We start from the raw sequence: 20,342 nt of genomic DNA, 5'->3' as shown, positions 1-20,342 counted from the left end.
ATTGAGGTTCCCTCCTCTCAGATGACTCCAGCTTGTCTGAAATTGACATGAAACTAGCCAGCACAGCGGTAATCTGCACTCCCTGGCAAAGGCTTTGAAAAGGGCAATATTGCATGTTAACTATCTTTCCCCAAGTAGACCCTCAACATTTCAACCAATGGAGAAAACACATCGGAGAGAGGCCATCTACTCCTCTTACCTTAACTTACTCATTAACTTCATAGGTTGCTCAGTAAGTTATGCAATTGCCCAGCTAAACGCTATTTTAAAAGTCTTGCCCGCTGGAATCTCTTGAGAAAGCACGTTTTAGGATAGGTGGAAACTAGCAAGATATTTCTGCACACATTAATAACATGGTATTGTTCCCTCGCCTCTCTGAAATGCTGTGGGTTTTTAGGTTCATCACTTTTATGGACCACAGACAAGAAAAAAGTAAAATGCTGCAATTCACCCGAGGGAGAGATACCACTGATTTTCAAGACATTCTCCAACGGATTGTAAGACACCCCAAAATCAGAAAAGTAATGAAACAAGTGACAGTTTTGTTTTGTTTTTGAAGGCCAAAGATTTGAAGTATGGTAGTTTTCCTGAATCCAGAGAGAGGCTTCTAAACCTCCCCCTGGAAGCCTGAAACCCGGAGAGCCCAACTCTGTATTAGCAGAGTGATTTTGCCTGAATCTACTGCATTACTCTTTAGTATTGGAGTTAATCTGTTCTTTGATGTGTCATGATACCCTCTGTGTATCACTCTCGTGTGCTCCGGGATCATTGTTAAATAAAACAAGGTTTATACAGTCACAAGCACTGGGATACTGGGACAGATACTGTAGTACTGAGATGGTTATTAACAAGGGTATAGTGTATATACTATGATACACAGGATAAAATGATCCACTCATAAAACCCTGTGTCAGAGTGGAGTCAGTTTGAATTTTTTTAAAGATTTATTTTATGTTTCTGAGTGTTTTGCCTTGTGTGTGTTTGTACCATGTGCATACCTGGTGTCCACAGAGTTCCGAAGAGGGCACTGGATTCTCTGGAACTGGAGTCCCAGATGGCTGTGAGCCGCTATGTGGGTGTTGGGAACTGAACAAGGTGCTCTGTGAGAGCGTCAGTGCTCTGAAGCCCTGAGCTGTCTGTCCAGCCCCCTGGAGTAAGTTTTCAACCTCCTTCCTAGAATGGCATTACAACGTTTATTTCTGGAATTTTCCATTTAATGTTTGGCTGTTGGTGAAAGGAAACGGTAGGAAGCAAAACTCGAGACAACAGGACCTGTCTCCTGCCTTTGCGTATGTGGTCTTCACGATCAGTGTTATACTCTTATACTCAATAAATTATACTCTCGTGCAAATAAGTATATGTAGATCTGTATAGCCTTTAAAGATGTTGAAGGGGTTGGAGAGATAGCTTGAGTACCTTAGTGTCATCCCCAGAACAAACTATGTGAGAACCAATTAAGGTGGTATGCCCTTGCAGTCCCAGCTCTGGGGAGGCAAGCAGGGACAAGTAGATTCCCTGGGATTCCCTAGCCAGACGTCTAGCCTACTTGGCAAGCTCCAGGCCAGTAGGAGATCCTATCTCAAAAAAAGGTGGGTGGAGCCTGAGGAACGATACTTGAGGTTATTCGTTGGCCTTCCCACGTACTCACACACGTATATGAACATGCATGAGCACACACACACACACACACACACACACACACACACACACACACACACACACAAGACTGGCAGAAATGGCGGGGAGTGTTGAGGATGCTTTGGGAGCTGTTATATTAGAACAAAATGTCCCTTGAAGAAAGAGGGCTCTTGAAATTCTCAAATTCTCTGCATATTTGCTAAAGTGTCTCTCGGAATTTGGTTGCAACACAGAGAGCCAAGGGAGAGGGGACTGAACGAGAGATTTCTTCCTCTCTTTAGTATTCTCTAAGAATTGTGAATTTTCTTAAGAGATTTCTCTTTAAAATTTTATATGTATGGTTGTTTCTCCTGCATGTATGTCTGTGCACCGTGTTCATGCAGTGCTGAACTGGAGTTCCAAATAGCCATGAGCTGTCATGTGAGTGGGTACTGGGAACCGAACCCTGGTCCTCTGCAAGAGTAGCAAATGCTCTTAAACACTGAGCTATCTCTCCAGCCTCAGATTATAAATTATTAATTAGATCATTCACAGAAAATTGAAACTACCTTCAAAAGCAATTTTAACTTTTTGCATGTATAAGTATAGATTTGTGGGCTCCATCATGGACCAATGTACTAAACATGCTCCTGGGTGATGATGAGCTCTGAGGACTCCCACACCTGAGTTTAGAGTAGGACATGGGATTTGGCATGGACCAGAGTCAGCTGGAAGATTTAAACCACAGTGCTGGGCTGCATTTCCAGAGATTTTGATGCAGTGGGTCTGAAGTGCTGCTGCTGCTGCTGCTGCTGCTGCTGCTGCTGCTGCTGCTGCTTGGGGGCTGTGGGTTGGGGGTGAATGCATTTTGTCAACCATGGCTTTAGGAGAGCCAGGAAAAGTGAATGTGGTTCTAAACCAGGCATGGTGATACACACCTGTCATCCCAGCACTAGAGACAAGTTGCAAGTTCTAGCCCAGCCTGAGCTACATAGTAAGCCTTTGTCTGAAACAAGATCAAACAAACAAATATTCCAAGTACACGTGTCCTTCAATGTTCAAAAGTGGTTTCAGGATCTCTGAGGAAAGCCAGATCTGAGGATGCTCATGCCCTTTACATTTATCAGCATAGTATTTGCATATAACCAAATACATGTTTTGTTATACTTGAAATCATCTCTCAATAGTTGCGTCTAATAGAACAGAAATGTGGTGCAAGTAGTTGATGTTTTTATTGTTTAATGACAGAAGTCTGTACATGTTCATTATAGACACAAAACAATTTTAGTATTCCATTATATACACACTGATTTTTATCCCTCAAAATACTTTTATCTTGTTTCCATTTTTGTTCCGAGCATAGTTCGATTTCTTTTTCTGACCTATCTCTCCAGAAGTTGGAAGTGAATTTTTCATTTTCACGTTTTTGTTATTTTTTAATGTTTTTTATTTAATTTACTCATTTTATATGTGAGTATTTTCCCTGCATGTATATATGTGCACCACTTGCATGCTCAGAGGTTAGAAGAGGGTACCAGATCCCCTGGATGGTTGTGAAATTGTCCATGGTTGAGAATCACCATGTGGGTGCTGGGAATTAAACCTGGTCCTCTGGAAGAGCAACACATGTTCTTAACCATTGACCCAGCTGTTCACATTTGTTAATTTCAATGCTATTAACTTTCACACATTTTTTATTTATATTTTTGTTTGTTTTTGTTTTTGTTTTTCGAGACAAGAGTCTCACTATGTAGCTCTGGCTGTCTAGGAACTCACTCTGTAGACCAGGCTGGCCTGGAACTCATAGAGTTCCTCCTACCTCTGCCTCCCAAGTGCTGGGATTAAAGGCATGTGCCACCATGCCCAGCTTTATTTGTATTTTTAAGTGGGTGTATATTCATTGTAATGGTATTGGGGTTCAGGAGAAATTTTAATAAAAGTATACAATCAGACAGTTCTCTTCTACTTTTTTATGGTTTACTCCAACTTTTGACCTCATTGTTTAGTTAATTAATATTCACTCCTTCCCCCCCCAACAGCCATTTCAGCTACATGTTGCCTTTTGAATTGTACATACACATTATCCAACTATGAGCCTTCTTCCGTTTGCTTTACCTAACATCCCACACAAATCATGGAAGTTCTGCTTGCTCCTTGAGAGGGATTTCTCATTTTGTATTATGGTCCATTGGTGACGTTTTCTCCATTTTGTCCTAAAGCTTGACAGCATTTCTGTCATGATTGTCTGCCCTTCTCGGACAAAGACACCGATCCCTCTGCTTCTCTTGTTCCTTGTCACTCAAGTCCAACCCCTCTGTCACCTTCATAGTAAATGCCCCTTGTGTGGGGTTGGACAACCTGCCTGTCAGAGCTAATGACGATTCCTCACAAAGAAGTCTCAGCTTTACAGCATCGTTCTTACTGGAATTACTTGATGTACACTCTGGGCTTGTACAGTCCCTATTTCAACTTGTCTGGCACCAAATAGTGTGAGTCTAGCCCTCTCCCCATGTGGATGGTACATGCCAATGTTTAAAAACACACATGGCGCTGGGCGGTGGTGGCGCATGCCTTTAATCCCAGCACTTGGGAGGCAGAGGCAGGCGGATCTCTGTGAGTTTGAGGCCAGCTTGGTCTCCAAAGCGAGTTCCAGGAAAGGCGCAAAGCTACACAGAGAAACCCTGTCTCAAAAAAAACCCAAAAAAAAAAAAAAAACAAAACAAAACAAACAAAACAAAACAAAACAAAACACACGCACACATGGCATCACCATGGTGTGAATTTTAATCTCAGGAAGTTAGGAGTGTTGTTCCGCTGTTCCGTTTCAGCCACTCTCCTGCCTGTTTTGGGCACTGTTTCCATGCCTCTACTCAAAGCTCTCCAAAGACAATAGAATATTCTAGGAATTCACCTACTAATTTCCTTTTAGAAGCTGGTGGTGGTAATATGAGAGCCTGTTGGTGTGAAAACACAGGAAGTAAGAAAGCCACTCACTTCCTGGTCTGCCTAAGACCTCCACATTTGTTTTCTAAGCAAACAGTAGGTTTAAGTAAGTTACAACCTAACCAGGAGGAGACCTGTCTTTGTCTCTTGTTACAAACCTAAATTGGTATTTTCGGTTTAGAAATATAATTTGTGTCTCATCATGGAGCAACAAGTATTTCCACTAATTAGCCCCCAGGAGAGTGGTAAACCACCCACGTGGCTCAGGTTATTGAGCAAAGGTCAAATTCAGTATCTGTCTAATTCCATATCTGTTATAAAGAAAACGAGATTTTTGTTCACCAGACCGAGGTGGTGCATACCTGTAATCCCAGCACTTGGGAGGCAAGGGCAGGACCACCAGGAGTTCAAGATTATCCTCACCACTTGCTATGTTGAATTTGAGGCTAGCTGGGCTACACGAGATCCTGTCTATAAACAGAAACTTCAGTTCCTGTTACATGGGGCTTAGTGTATTTGAGCTTAGAGATTTTAGGTTCTAAGGAAAACAAAGGCGCGGACCAAGCCCATACCTGCTGTTTTATATGGAAGTTGAAAGGATGCTCAGTTAGCACTAGGTTATCAGTAAAAGCCCCATCCATCCAAGGTCCATCTAAAGTAGTACTGAACAAATGAGGGGCATGCCTACTATTTATAAGGCATTGCCAGGTACTGAACTGACAGAGTGAAGCACAGCTCTGGAGCAGGGGTTCTCAACCTGTGGGTCTCAAGCCCTTTGCAAACCTCTGACTCCAAAAATATCTACATTATGATTCATAATGGTAGCAAAATTACAGTTATGAGGTAGCAACGAAAATAACTATGGTTGGGGGGTCACCACAACATGAGGAACTGTATTAAAGGATTGAAGCGTTAGGAAGATTGAGAACCGCTCCACTAAAGCTTGGTTAACTATCTGAACCTATTACCAGGTCCTAGTTTCAGTACCAGATGCAATGGCATTTTCAAAAAGCTAACTGGCAGTAAGGTCTAATATCCATGAAAGGTCTTTCAAAATACAGGGCACTTTTCACCATCCACAGTTCTGTGGTTTGCTTCTTGAGATGTTTGAGGAATACCACTAACCCGCACTTCACCACAAAAGTCATAAAAGTCACACCATGAATAGTAACTCTAATTAGTGTCCATTCACCACATAGCCCCACCCGCCCCAGGGCTGACATATTAGAGTTCTGATCTTTTATACCACATAGTTATCACCTGTAAGGCCCTGGCATTCCCATCTTGAGTAAACTGTTGCCTGCTTGCCGACCTTGACCAGTTCCTTCTTCCTGAACGCTCACCGGAGGTTCTTTGTTTGTGTATCCTGCATTTGGGGTAAACAGCTTAGATGCAAGAATGTAGAACATTGGGTAGCGAACTTCTGCCCTCCTGGGATCCTCCATTGTGCTGTAAGCCTGTATTTAAGGTTTCCTCCCTCCTTCAATATATGGCATTGTGCATTCTGTTGTGGCGAATGACTCGCTGTTTCTTGTCTCTATGTTTTAATCCACAGCCCCTTGCTCGGACATGGTGAACGGGTGGCAGTAGCAGGGGTGCTACTGCAACAATCACCCATCTTACTTGGCAACCAAGTAAGTTGGCATCTTACTGGCCACTGACATCCAGAATAATGGGGACAGGTCTTTTCTGGAGCTCATAGAGCACATCTTGTAGAGTGGCTGGAGTAGGGGCTGCTGCCATGGTTTTTGTCTTTTTAAAAGGCCAGGTATGGGCCAGGGATGGTGATACACACCTTTAGTCCCAGCACTTGGAGCCCAAGGCAGGTGGATCTCTACGAGTTTAAGGCCAGCCAGGGCTGCACAGTGAGACCCTGTAGGAAAACGAACTAAAATGCCAGATGTAACTGTAGAAGTTAGGGGAACACAGTGCTGCCAACCTTCTTGACTAAACATGATCATCTCAAAATATGGGAATCAGCTTTGTAAAGATCCATTGTTTTTATATGTTTAGTGTTAATGGTCTTTCAAAGGCAAAGGAGTCTGGTGAGGGCTAGGTATATGGCTCAGTGGGGAAGGGGCTTGCTTGCATAAGCAAGAGGACCCAGAGTTCCAGTCCCAGAACCCACATAGAAGCTGAACATGGTGGTGGTGCATGCCTGTAATCACAGTTCTGGGAATGAGAGGATGGGGTGGGATGGAGACAGGTGGAACCTAGGGGCTGGCCAACCAGCCTAGCTGAAAGGCAAGCTCTAGATGAGAGCCCCTATGGTGATATTTTATTTGTGCTGAAATGTGATTTTATTTGTTTGTTAATAAATAAAAGTGCCTGGGGATCAGAGCTAAGACCAAGCCATTTAGCAGAAGTCTGGCAATGGTAGCACATGCCCTTAATCCTAATCACATGACAGGCAGAGTCTGTGTGTTCAAGGACACAGCCAGCATGGAGACATATACCTTTAATCTCAATACCAACCATAGAGACCTGGAGGTCTGTATAGACAGGCAGTGATGAGGAGGTCATGAGGTTGGGTTTATAACCAATGAGAAGGCAGAACAGAAAGTCAATAAAAAGACAGACACACAGGAAGTAGGTCTCTTTCAGGGGAAGGATGGCAGCGGCAGCGGGTGGTAAGAAGGTGGTCTTAGCTCTTGGCTACTGCTCTCTGATCTCTGGGCTTTTAACTCTGCATTTGGCTCTGTGTTTCTTATATAATAAAACCGTTCAGAATTACATCTACAATCCCCTATCTCAAAAAGTAATAGAAGACGACATTCAAAGCTGACCTTTTGACTCCACATACGCATGCACAGGCATGTGGAAGCCCACGAATAATGCACACATACACTATCTCCATACACTTGAGAAATTTTAATAAAATGTCACTGAATAAGAAAAGCTGTAATTGGGAAGAAGCAAGTCAGGACTTCAGAGGTATAAAGAAAATCTGCCCCCTGTCTAGAGGATGTCCAGCCCTGAAAGTGGCCAAGGCTTTGGCTCCACTGATCTCTACAGACTTAGTTCAGAGGCACGCAAGGCCACATTGCTTGTTGCTGCTCCTTTCCTTCATTACATTCCTCCTTCTCTGGTCATCCACTTAGCTATGGCCCTCACAGATCTCACCAAAGGGCAATCTGTGATACCTTTAAGAACATCCCTATCTTGGGGGACAACAGGAAGGGGTCACTGGCGTGATCCAAGAGTCCCTTACTGAGGACATTGGCATGATCCAAGCGTCCTTACTCACACATTCAGCTTGCCATCTCTGCTGCTGGAACAAGAGAGGTTCTTTTTAAAGATGCCAGGAAACACTGGCTTGTGCTTCCAAACACTGCTCCCTCACCTGGGTTCCTATGCGGACATTTCCACTCCAAGTCCCTCCTGGAGTGCAGGGATTGGGGGTGGGTTGTATGTATTGAGATGAGGTGTTGAAGAGACTAGGTCAGGGATTGGGGGTGGGTTGTATCCATTGGGACGAAGTGAGCGGCAGCAGAATGGGTTGTTGGAAAGCAAGGGTACCCCAGGAGTTTGTTTCTTCTTCATGTGCTGTTATATAATACCAAGCAGTTGCTGCTACCCTGCTCAGAGCTTCCACAACTTTGAATTAAGTAAGCATTTGTTTTCTTTACAAAGTGCCCAGCTTCAGGTATTTTGTTATAACCACACGAACAGACTGAGGCGATGATTCTTGCCGGCTGTAACCTGCTGTTGATCAATAGGAAGTAGGTAGAAGTGACCTCCGTAAAAGTATTTTATTCTTAACTTTGGCTCCTATGTTCTCTGGTTGGGAATGAGTGGTTAAGTACAAGGCCGATTGGTCAACCTGGATCTCTGGATCCCCCATGGATCCACTCATCTGTGAATGGTTAAACTTGAGGTCCTGTGTTGCCTCCTACAGCAGCTTACTCCGTACCCTAATTTGTACAGCTCTGGGTAAATGACTTCTTTTCCTGCAAAGCCCCACCAGGAGTTTTTTACCCACTAAGTGAGTTGGATTTATTAAGACAACCTAAAAACCACGTTCAAGTAATTAAGTAACATTTATTTTACATAAAACAATTTTCAAAGAATACATTTAAAAACCATCTAGATACTGATTTTATAGCATTACAAAAAAATTTGAGAGGCACAATTGAAGTATTCAAATAAATTGTGAGGGGTGAAGGTAGGGGTCTATAACTGCTATCCACGGTGGTCCATGTGACTCCTCATCCAGGAGCCTTCCCATGAGGAAGTAGTGCACTTTCAGTAATTGAATAAATCACATAAAATATATACTTTTATACAGAAAGTGTTATTGGATCATCACTTTCAATTACTTATAAAAAAAACTTCATTTTGAATTGCACAAAAAGTTCTCTTTAAAACTGATAATTCCCAGAAGACAGGGCTTAGAGCTATATGTCTAAATAATTCATTACAAATTAATTAGATCTCTACTTCTCCATAGATAATAAAACAATCTATGAAGAATTACATCATTTAAGTGGGACATTTAAATTTTTTTTCATAGGAAAATAGGTTTATACATTTGTCCCTAGTCAGCTAAACTTTCTCCCCCTACTTTGAAACCAATCACAGGGTGTTGAGAGCTTTCAGCTGGAGTACCTGTACCAGCCACAGTACAGTGTGTGTGTCTCATCTGCCCACCTTGTCTCTCCTTCTGCTGTAGAATCCAATTATCAAAAAGGCACGTGGCTACATTCTTCAGAACAGTTTTGGTCTTTAAAAAAAAAAATCACACATTTTATAAGCAGTGATTTCAATCATGTTTTAAAACAAAAATACTAGACGAACTCATTTCTCGATGCAGGCGATAGAGAATCCATGAGCTCCCTGCAGGCAGCTCACTTTCCATAGAACTTTTTGTTGAGCAGGTATATGAGAAGGTTCACGTTCACCTTCACCTTATCAAACATCTTCATCACAGCCACCCCTTCATACTGCATCTGAAGTAAGTCCTGCAACAGAGGGGTGACAGTACATCTGTGTGACATCAGCGTTTAAAAACATTCTAGAAGAATCGATGGCGAAATAAACCTGGCTGGTCCAATAATCCCGCTGGGGCTTCTGAAACATTAGTATGCTTAAAAACACAGGCTAGTTAAGGACTCGGAACCCAGAGCCTGGCTCTAGGGACTTTAGATGTGCAGCTCTGAGGTGAGAGTTTTATTTTAACAAGTCCATAAGTGACAGGGAGGGATGCTGTAGTCAGAATGCGGCACTTGAGAGAATTACTGCCCTACATGGAAGAAAGTGGTTTGAAGGTAGAGAGAGGGCCGGAGTCATAACTTGGTGCTACAGAGCTAGTTTGTGTGCGAGAGGGTCTGGGTTTGAACTTCAGCACTGGAAAAAAAACACTGCATGAAAGAAAATTATTTATCCAGTTAATATCAGACACAGGTTTCATTTCAATCTTATAATTAAAAATTTACACACACACACACACACACACACACATACACACACACACACACACACTCTCTTGTGGCGTGCACGTGGAGGTCAGAGGACAACGTGTGAAAGCAGGCTCTCTCCTTCCACCGTCTGAGTTCCAGGGTTCCAGGCATTCAACCCAGGCTTTTGCAGCGATGTTGTCAGGAACTGTGTATAGCGGAGAGAGAGCCCCGAGAGGCCCTCATAAAAACCCCAGCTCACCTGAATATTGAGCTGCACCTTTTCCATCTCAACGCCAAGGAACTTGGATCTGACGTCGAAGATGCCCACGTCCTCAGTAGCTATGATGTCGAATGTAACGTTCTTAAACCTATTGAAAAGAGGAAGTGTCGGACATGGGCAATCCCAAGTAAACCCTTAAGGAAGAAAGAAACTAACAGAGCCTCATCTTGGACCAGTGAGTAGACTACACCTCGCATCACCTCCTGACTCCATTCCCTAAATGGCCAGTCTGAAGGCCACTGATGGGATGCTTTTGTGGTGATATATTGTGTACCCCAATAAAGCTTGCCTGAGGATCAGAGGACAGAGCCAGCTACTAGATTAGACATAGAGGCCAGACAGTGGTGGCACACACCCTTAATCCTATCACTCGGGAGGCAGAGCTCCTCTAGATTTCTGTGAGTTCAAGGCTATATTGGAAACAGAGCCAGGCATGGTGGCACACACTTTTAATCCCAGAAAGTGACAGCAGGGTGGAGAAAGGTATATAAGGCTCAAGGAAACAGGAACTAAGGCTTCAGCTGAGACCCTTTCGGGTGAGGACTCAGAGATTTCAGTCTGAGGACTGGAGTTGGTGAGGAAATAGGTGGTGGCTGTGGCGTGCTCTGCTTCTCTGATCTTTCAGTCTTTACCCTGGTATCTGGCTCTGGGTTTTTTATTATAAGACCTTTTAAGATTCATGTTACATGCTTTACTTCACCCTGGTATCTGGCTCTGGGTTTTTTATTATAAGACCTTTTAAGATTCGTGTTACATGCTTTACTTTACCCTGGTATCTGGCTCTGGGTTTTCTATTATAAAACCTTTTAAGATCCGTGTTATATGCTTTAGTACAAAGGAAATAGCAGATGTGATCCTTGACATTGACCTATACTACTATTGCGGTGGCAGAGTACGGTAGATAGTAACTTTTACAGAAACTTCAAGAGAGGAAGATGTGTGTTCTCTGAGCTTATATAGTCAGGTTTTGTGGGTCAGGCCCTGGAAGATGGTGGGGGTAGGGTGGGGAGTGGGGGTAGACCCAGAGAGGAGGCCAAAGTCAGTGGCTGACTTCTCTTGAGACAAAAGAAGACAGAAGAGAAGGTATGGAGCTCATGGCCCCTGCATGTGTGGTGTGCCTGCTGGGGCTGTGCCTGGTGGGTTTCTGTTGGTCCTTCCACCTTGAATTCACACACTCCCAGCACGCTGTTGGAGGTGGTTCTGACCAGGGGCTGGCACAGCTCCTGGGTTTGAAACGCAAAGACATCCACATCGTTAGCAACTCTCGCACCAAGACCGGAGGGCGGCCTTTTATGCCCACTGCTCTGACCCAGTTCTTTTGAAGGGACCAAGAGAAGATCCGAGGATCCATACACTGGACAAACGAACACATAACTTGTAGACACACCCCCTTCATAGGACTGACCACATCAGCACCAGGTTACTAGTGATCTGTAATCCATGCTAAGCCCGGATGGAACCAACCAAGCCCTCTGAGGAACCCAGGGAAGCTGAAGAACGCTTAGTGAGCTTGCGTGAGTGGAGGGCAGCGGTGTTCTGGTAGACACTCATCTACTCACTGGTTGGTCTGAAGGTCGTCTATGCCCAACAGGACACCTTTGTCATGGAGCTTCGCTGCTGTGTACCTCACTGGCCTCGCCCTCTTCGTCCCCTTGGGTTCGGCTTTTCCATCCAGTTTAATCGATCTCCGAGAATTTCTGAGCAAACGAGAACAGCTACCTGTTGTCAAGCTGTTCCAGGCAGTGCAGCAGCCATGCTCAGGGACCCCACCGTTCACAGGGGGGGTCCCCCATACTGACCTGTGCTATCTCCTCTCCTGATAAAAGGTGACAATGTTCCCTTTGCTCTGGAACCACTACCCAACGGGATTTCCTAAGCGCCTGAAGCTGGCGTTTAAAATAAAAAAAGTGTGCTGTGTTCTCAGGCATTCTGAACTGAGTGTCTGTCTTAAAAGTCACCGCAAGCAGTCCTGAGGTAATTACATGAACTTTCTGTTCCAAAGTGAAGGTTTTAATACAACTTTTCTAATTTAGTAAACACTTCATGGCTAGTGCCGTTCCAAATATATACTTTATACATATTACTTTGTATTTTCCAAAATGAGTGGTTGCCATGGTGTTTTGAAATTAATGCATTCCTTTGCTATAAATCATTTCATTTAGCGTTCATAGCAGTACCTGAGAAGCTGCCACTCTCAATCCCATGTTAAACACGAGAAAATCGAGACCACACGATGCATGCGAGACTCAGAACCCATGTCAGGACTAGAGTTTGTGGCTTAAAGTTGCTGTAACAGCCACGTGAAGCCAACCACTAATGATCATTCTCTACTGGAAATTTGCTTGCTTGAGTTCTTCTTGGGTGTAGTGTTAAAAAAGATCTGCACAGTCCCCAAGCAAATAAATAAATGAAGACTAGATCCAAGTGGGGTGATGAGAAGGTTGTCTCCCGTCAGCAGACTTCCTATGACTAATGCCATCGATTTTCCTACAGAGTATCATTTCCTATTGCTCTTTCGCAGACAAAGGTTATCTGAAAATATTGTATCATATATCTAAATGCGTAATTAAAGTTTAATCAGCATTGACCCAGTCTAGTGATAAGAATAATTATCAGCAAAGAATAGTCACTGAGAGTCATTATATCGTATATAAAAATCTATAATTTGTATACTAATGGATATGAGAGAACTGCCAAATTTGGCCTATTGTGTCAGTAATGACTTTTTTTTTAAAAAAAAGCCAACGAGGAATTTCAAATCATGAAATTTTAAATTGTTAAGTTGCTCTGTGCAATTAGCAAACACCTGACTGATCTAACACTATCAGGTAAACAACATCCTGTTCTTCATTAACATGCTCAAATCAAGGAATATATATGTGCTGGATAGCAGTCTGTCAACTTGACACAATCTAAAGTCATTTGAGATTTTAAAGTCAATTGAGGGAGCCTCAGTTGAGAAAATGCCTCATTAAGACTGGGTAGGCAAGCCTGTAGGGCATTTTCATTAGTAAATGATGAGGGAGGGTCTAGCCTACTGTGGGTGGTGCCATCCCTGGGCTGGTGGTCCTGGGTTCTATATAAAAGCAGGCTGAGGAAGCCATGAGGAGCAGCAAGCCAGTAAGCAGTACTCCTCTGTGTTCTCTGCTTCAGCTCCTGCCTCCAGGTTCCTGCCTTGCATTCCCTCGATGATGGATTGTGATTGGGATGGCATGTAAGCCAAGGAGACCCTCTTCTTTGGTTATGTCTTTATCAACAAGAGGAACAAAACCGTAACACTTCCAAAACCAACCCATGCCACCACCAGCACTGTAGGTCGCCCGGTACAAATCATGACATTATGAATGACCGTGAACTCACTTTCTTTTCAGGTTGTCTACACAAGTCTTTATGTAGGTGTCGTAATAATTAATTTGATCTTCATAAAACGCTGCCTTCTTGTTAAGTGCGTTCAGGGTCTGCTGAAGTTTTGACAGTTCAGCTTTTCGAAGCTTGCGGTGGATTCTTTGATTTCGAATATCCTGAAACAAGTAAAGGCTGTAATGACAGGGTGAAGCAAGACTCGCTTTGTGAGATTGATACTTTGGAAGACCAACGAGCAGCAGGCCAGTGGCTAACTGCTGGTTATCTAGCTCATCTCAGGCACCTCATTATATGCATCACCACAACACAACACGTCGTTATGACTTTCTGCTTCAGAACTGGAAAGCGTCCATCTTCTATTTTAAGAGGGTTACTAAAGTTTATTTTTCCCCCAGATGAGAGAAGGGCCTGGGAAGACAGCTTGGAGTCGGTAAAGTGCTGTCGTGAGGACTTGAGTTCAGATACCTCATACCCACCAAGAGCTAGGCACGGTGGGGGTGGGGCAGGGACAGGCCCACTGGGGGCTCACTGGCCAGCCAGTTAGCTGAAACTGCTGTGAGATCCAGGTTCAGTGAGACACTTGTCTCAAAAAATAAGGCAGCAAGCTAGAGAACCGAATAAGAACTATAGAGAAATAAGAAGTGGAAATACTGGCACCCAATGCTGACCTCTGGCTCCCACATACCTACTCATGGAAGAGTGTACACACACATACACACACACACACACACACACACACACACACACACACACACACTTCACAAACACATATATGCAAACATACATACTTCACAGATACACACGCAAATACACATTTCACAGACAGACACCCCCACCCCAAAGCCAAAAATGTAATTTGAGAATCACCAAATAGTTTAAGAAAAAATGTTTTAAAAGAGGCACAAAAGGCTGGAATGTAGCTCGGTTGGTAGAGTGCTTCCTCAACAACCTGGCTCCAATCCCCAGCACATACATTAGGCACGATGGTACACACTTGTAATCCCAGCACTTAGGAGGCAGAGGCAAGCAGTTCAGAAGTTCAAAGTCTCCCTGGGCTGGATAACAAGCTACAGACCAGCCTGGAATACAGGAGACTCTTTCTTCAAATCAGTAAAAGAAAAGGAGTACAAAGAAAACATTAGCAAGAGAAATGTGATTTCCTCAGACTGTGTTCAACTTTTCTCTTTGAAGACTATTTTAAGCCAAAGAAGTTTATGTTTACATATTATTTCACCTTATCCATGACTCTCATAACTTGAGAAGATTCAAAAGTGAAAACTATTACAATTGACTAACTCTGCATTTCTACAGTTCTGCATTATGGATTTGAACAAATAACTGAAAATACAGGGGAGAAAGAAAATTGTCTTTGTAATGAGTATATTCAGCCCTTTCTCTTTTTACTCCCTAAGCAATACAGTATCACATGTATTTACACAGCACTTAGGTTGTATTTGGAATTGTAAGAATCTAGAGACTTTGAGTATATGGGGAAGCTAGGCACGATGGCACGTACTTGTTGGTCCCAGCAACTTAAGAGGCCGAGTCAGGAAGATTGCTCAGAGTGAGACAGTCTTAGCAAGATAGTGATAAACCATTTCATTTTACTTTTGAGTAAAACGCACACAGGGGGATGTGACTAGCTCATATGCAAATATTGCATCACGGATTCTGGTTACTAGCTGGAATCCTAAACCTAATCCCCTCCAGATAGCAAGAAATGACTGTACTTAGATTTAAATAGAATTCCTAGAATACAAACTGTTTTGTCTTACTGTTTATAGATTACAAGAGTTGTGTTAAAATTAGACTTGCAGATCTAGGTTTTAAAAAGTCACCCAGTAAAGGCTGGGGAGATTTCTCGGTGGGTAAAATTGCTTGCCATGAAAGCCTTATGACTTGAGTTTGATCCCCAGAGCCCATAATCTGTAATTCCAGCATGAATTACAGAGATGGGAGATGGGGGTGGAAACAAGAGTTGGCTGGAAGCTTGTGGGCCAGCTAGCCTGAAGTTCTCTATACAGCAAAGACAAGAGAAACTCCGCCTCAAAAAGGTAGGTGTTGTGAAAGGTTGTTCTCTGACCTCCACGCAAATACTGTGGTACATGTACTGACACTCAGACATACACATTTGCTCTCTCTCTAAATAAAACAATTAAAAAAATTATTCAGTAAGCTATGAAAATATTTCACTTGAGAAAATGGTGCCTGCTTAACATTATTTTTCCATTGTGAACAAATTAAAACCAACTGTTTCAGGAATTATAAGACATATTCCCCTACACCTTCTGAAATAATTCATTACTAAACAGAGCGTTCTCATTGATGGCAAACAGCATTGGTTTCTCAGTCTTATATACCTCAAGAGAAATATTCTCCACCCCAAACTATAAAAAGAAATACTAGCTTCTTTGTAATTGCTCAGGGAAGGAGAAATCATCATTCCTCTAAAAGTGACCATAATTTTCCACTGAAGATTCAAACTGTGCATTTCCCCAGAGGATGACAAAATAGATTTTTCTCTAATTATTTAACTGCCTCTAAGCTCAGATCCATATTAACGTGTACATTTGAATCAAAAGAATGAAATGTACTTTTTACCCAAAAATATCCTCCCTTATCATCAATAAACAGATCTCAACCACTTCCTGTGTTTCCTTGAACAAAGCTGAGATCACATTCGCAGGAAGTTCTCAAGTGCAGAATGTGAAATGAAAACCGAGAAAGAAACACCTTTAGGTTTGGGCTGCAGTAAGGCTAAACTGCTTAGAAGCAAATTCTCAGGGACAAAGTTACCATCGCAATGGAAGATCCTAAGGCAGTTAGTTGGGCTGTATGGCAATTAGCAGTGAAGAAAAACATATTTCCCAAAGGGTCATAAAACAAACAAAAAACCAAGCATCCATAGATTAAAGTAGTAACAAGACTGTTCAGCACTCCCAGGGTATTGATCCCTGGTGTATCTCAAGTATTCTTGGCTTGGGGAACTATATCTACTTCGTATAAAAGCCATGAATCTCCTTGAAACCTTTAAAAAATGCAGAACACTAAGCAAAACAGGAACCATGAATGCACCGATGAGGCCCTTATATCACCTCACAGGACACCCAGCACGTGCCACTCATTAGCAAATGTCTACGTGAAAATGGAAGAAGACTATCACCAGACACCTTGGCGATCTCGTTGAGAATGTCTTGGTATTTATTTTTGGATGACACGTGTCCAGTCTGCTCCAATGTCCGGAGATTCCTCTGGATCTTCCTCTTCTTTTGCTCAAGAGGCAGGCATGCATCTTCCATCATGGCTTGGCCCTGCTTCCCTTCTTCGGGAGTCCTGGAGTCTACAATGGCACGGCTCTCCATGTCTTTGGCATGCTCCAGTTCCTAAAAGGAAAATACCAGAAACGTCACTTTTCCTCCTATCACTCTGTGTCACAAGCTGAAATCTACAGATTAGCACCTGAATGTGCTCTTTATGGTTTTGAAGTAAACCCTGGAGAAAAAAAACATCACTTCCACTTTAAAGTAAAACAAACCAAAACAAAACACCCGGTAGCGATAATGGACCTAATCTGGCCAAAATTCAAAGTTGCTGCTTTCTTGCCAAGGTGACATTAGTATAACCGTTACTTTGTAATTCCTTGGATGAAGGAGCTCAATTTCTGGGTAGCCCAGTGGAGAAAATTAAAAACAGATTGTATTAATACGTGGCTCAGAGGGCCCACTAAAAGCCTCACAAACCAGCCACGCTGTCAGAGATTCACGGGCCCCTGAACAGCGAGGCAGCCAGAGAGCTGCATTCTGATCCCAGGATCACTGACACAGTCAGCTTGGCTGGGTTCCTTTGAACCACAGGGTAGAGATATTCCCACAGATGATAGTTCCTAAACCCACAATGTGCACACAAATGAACGCTACCCAGCATGTCTAAGATAACTGCCATACAAGGAGATGGATGGTCTTCTATTTCACCGCACAAGACAACTGACACCACAGATCAATTTCTGTGCCACAACTGTTATTAGAGTAATGTCGGCACAGGGCACACAGGGCACAGAAACGGCTCACTGGGTCAGGAGCAGACAACAGACTTGACAGCCAATATACTTAATCCGTGCCAGCCATGACGGCATCCATTTAGCATGTCTCCCCCTTCTCATTTAGTCTTCCCCATGAATTAGAAATTATTTCTAGGGGCTGGAGAGATGGCTCAGAGGTTAAGAGCACTGGCTGCTCTTCCAGAGGTCTTGAGTTCAATTCCCAGCAACCGCATGGTGGCTCACAACCATCTATAGTGGGGTCTGATGCCCTCTTCTGGTGTAAAGGCATACATGCAGATAGAGCACTCATATATGCATAAAATAAATACATCTTTTTTTTTTTTTTTTTTTTTTTTGGTTTTTCAAGACAGGGTTTCTCTGTGTAGCTTTGCGCCTTTCCTGGGACTCACTTGGTAGCTCAGGCTGGCCTCGAACTCACAGAGATCCGCCTGGCTCTGCCTCCCGAGTGCTGGGATTAAAGGCGTGCGCCACCACCGCCTGGCTTTAAATAAATACATCTTAAAAAAAAGTAATTATTTCTACTTTATAGGTAAGGCAACTAAGGCCCAGAGTCCTAAGTGTCCTCAGTCACAAAATAGGAAGCATAGAGACAGACATAAAAGAGTCCAGATGTATGTTCATGGTTTCTGTCACTAACTTATAATACATTTGGGAAAAAAATTAAGATAATCAGAGCTAAAAATCTTTGATCTTGAAACAGAATATTTATATATCCAGATTGCTTAAAAACATTCACACATTTGCACATATAAAATGGCTTGAAATTTTGATTTTTTTTAAAAATTAAATCTGGAGATAGAATGATTTCTTGGCAACCCATTACATTAAGAAGAATAGGAAAATTATGAGCACTTCCATTAAGAAGTAATTAGCTAATTCTGTTAACTTGATTAGGGAGTGACAATTATTGGCACTAAAATAATAACACTGGGATTAATTGATTTATTTCAGAGGCAATTATTGGCACTAAAATAATAACACTGGGATTAATTGATTTATTTCAGAGGCAATTATTGGCACTAAAATAATAACACTGGGATTAATTGATTTATTTCAGAATGAAGTGAATAACTGGTTTTTTTCCTTTTGTTGTTGAGACAGCCCAGGCTGGCCTTGAACTCCTGGTCTTCCTGCCAAGTGCTGGGATTACAGGCATGTATCTTATGTCCAACTCTAATGATATACTTTTTTTTTTTTAAAGACAAGGTCTTACTGTATAGCTCTGGCTGTCCTGGAACTCACGATGGAAATTAAGCTGGTCTCAAAACTCAGAGATCTGCCTGTCTCTGCCTCCCAAGTACAGGGATTAAAGGCATGTGACACTAAACCCAGCTTAATAATTCATCTTAAAAGATGTTAATACAATTTTTATTCTCGGACTGTCACGCAACCCACGTTATTTATGGCAATGTAAAGACACTTGGACGCCATGGTCTTAGACATTAATTTTGGATGCACTTGGAAAGCTCCGTTGATCTGTGAAGCATCTCTCTTCTAAGTTAGTAAATACATAACAAGGATTTTTGACATTCTATCAAGCAGTACGATTTCTTCACTGATCTATCCAGCCATCTACTGAATGTCAAAGCTTAAGGTCTACACCCAGAAGCTCTGAAAGGCGCAGAACTCTATCCCTACTGTAGAAATAAATAAACCAATAAATAACAGCCAGCACACATTTGAGAAAGTGTTTTTCATGTCTCTCCCACTGATATTCCATGTGGGCTTCAGATATGGATGAACTTGGTTGTCTACAGCAAGGGACTTCAGACACATATGTTCCCTTATGTCACAGTGAATACTTGGTCTCCATAGACTAAGAACACCGTCATCTATTGAGTGTACTTGTTATTGTTCACATAGAGACAAGTCACCTGCTGCTCTGTTGCTGGGGTCTCTAAGATTTCAATCAGTGTGCTCCCTGGCTGGTTCCGGGTCACGTCGATGATCAGCTTTTTGGTCCTTAAAAATGAGAAAAAGGAGACAGATGTTCAGGCAGCAGTCTTGATGCACAAAAATCTGTTTCTCCCTTGTGAATACATAAAGCATTTTCCATGATGATGCCCTAAAGTGAAGTGTTCTTGCTCAAAGCTCTAAAAGCCTGCATATGCCCGATAAGCAAAGTCTGGACTTTATATGCTAAATGCTATAAGATTAGTCTCTCAGAAATGTACACAAATACGTCATAAGAGTCCTTATAGAATTTTTTTTTTGCATTTATGACAGGTTACTTTTTGAAGGGCAGCAGAGACAAGTGCTGCAGATATGGCCTGCTGCTGTAAAGGACATAGGAAGACCCCCCCTAGCATTGACTCCCGAGCCTGTGAACACATCAGAACTAAATCTCTGCTTTCCCTGCATGGAAAAAGTTATACAACAGTGAGAAGGCCAATGGGAGCAGAAGGACCCTGTGGACTTGGAAGCTTTGGGCTTCTGGGGAGCCCAGCAAAGAGACTGGGAGTTCCAGGACACAGGAGACGAGCAGAGAGGGCCTTGCCTGTGTCCGCTCGGAGCTGAGAACCGAGAACTGTTCCAGACAAGTTGAGGGCTGGAGAACACCCTGGAAGTGCTGAACCATACTTTCTTCCAATAGGTGCTCGTCAGCAAACTGACTGCCCTTTTAATTAGGGATCAGGGTATGTAATTACATCGAGGGGGAGGAGGAGGTAGGGATGCATCT

The 20,342-nt window shown here is 42.8% G+C and overlaps 1 protein-coding gene across 3 annotated transcripts in view; it reads right to left on the bottom strand.

Annotated features, from left to right (window-relative positions):
• Nucleotides 1-8,581: 8,581 nt before the first annotated feature.
• Nucleotides 8,582-20,342, bottom strand: part of Iqgap2 (IQ motif containing GTPase activating protein 2) — a 277,678-nt gene continuing 265,917 nt past the window's right edge. For all 3 annotated transcript variants that reach the window (XM_052743525.1, XM_052743527.1, XM_052743528.1), the window contains exons 31-36: nt 19,537-19,624; nt 16,773-16,985; nt 13,600-13,760; nt 11,799-11,936; nt 10,219-10,327; nt 8,582-9,521 (exon numbers count right to left, since the gene is read on the bottom strand). In XM_052743525.1, the coding sequence (XP_052599485.1) occupies nt 9,408-9,521; nt 10,219-10,327; nt 11,799-11,936; nt 13,600-13,760; nt 16,773-16,985; nt 19,537-19,624 (823 nt within the window). In that variant the 3' untranslated portion in view covers nt 8,582-9,407. The remainder of the gene's footprint in view (nt 9,522-10,218; nt 10,328-11,798; nt 11,937-13,599; nt 13,761-16,772; nt 16,986-19,536; nt 19,625-20,342) is intronic.

Source organism: Peromyscus californicus, unplaced genomic scaffold, assembly GCF_007827085.1.
Source record: "Peromyscus californicus insignis strain IS unplaced genomic scaffold, ASM782708v3 Scaffold_18__1_contigs__length_77618521, whole genome shotgun sequence".
NCBI lineage: Eukaryota > Metazoa > Chordata > Mammalia > Rodentia > Cricetidae > Peromyscus > Peromyscus californicus.
This window is presented reverse-complemented; position numbering and strand designations above follow the sequence as displayed.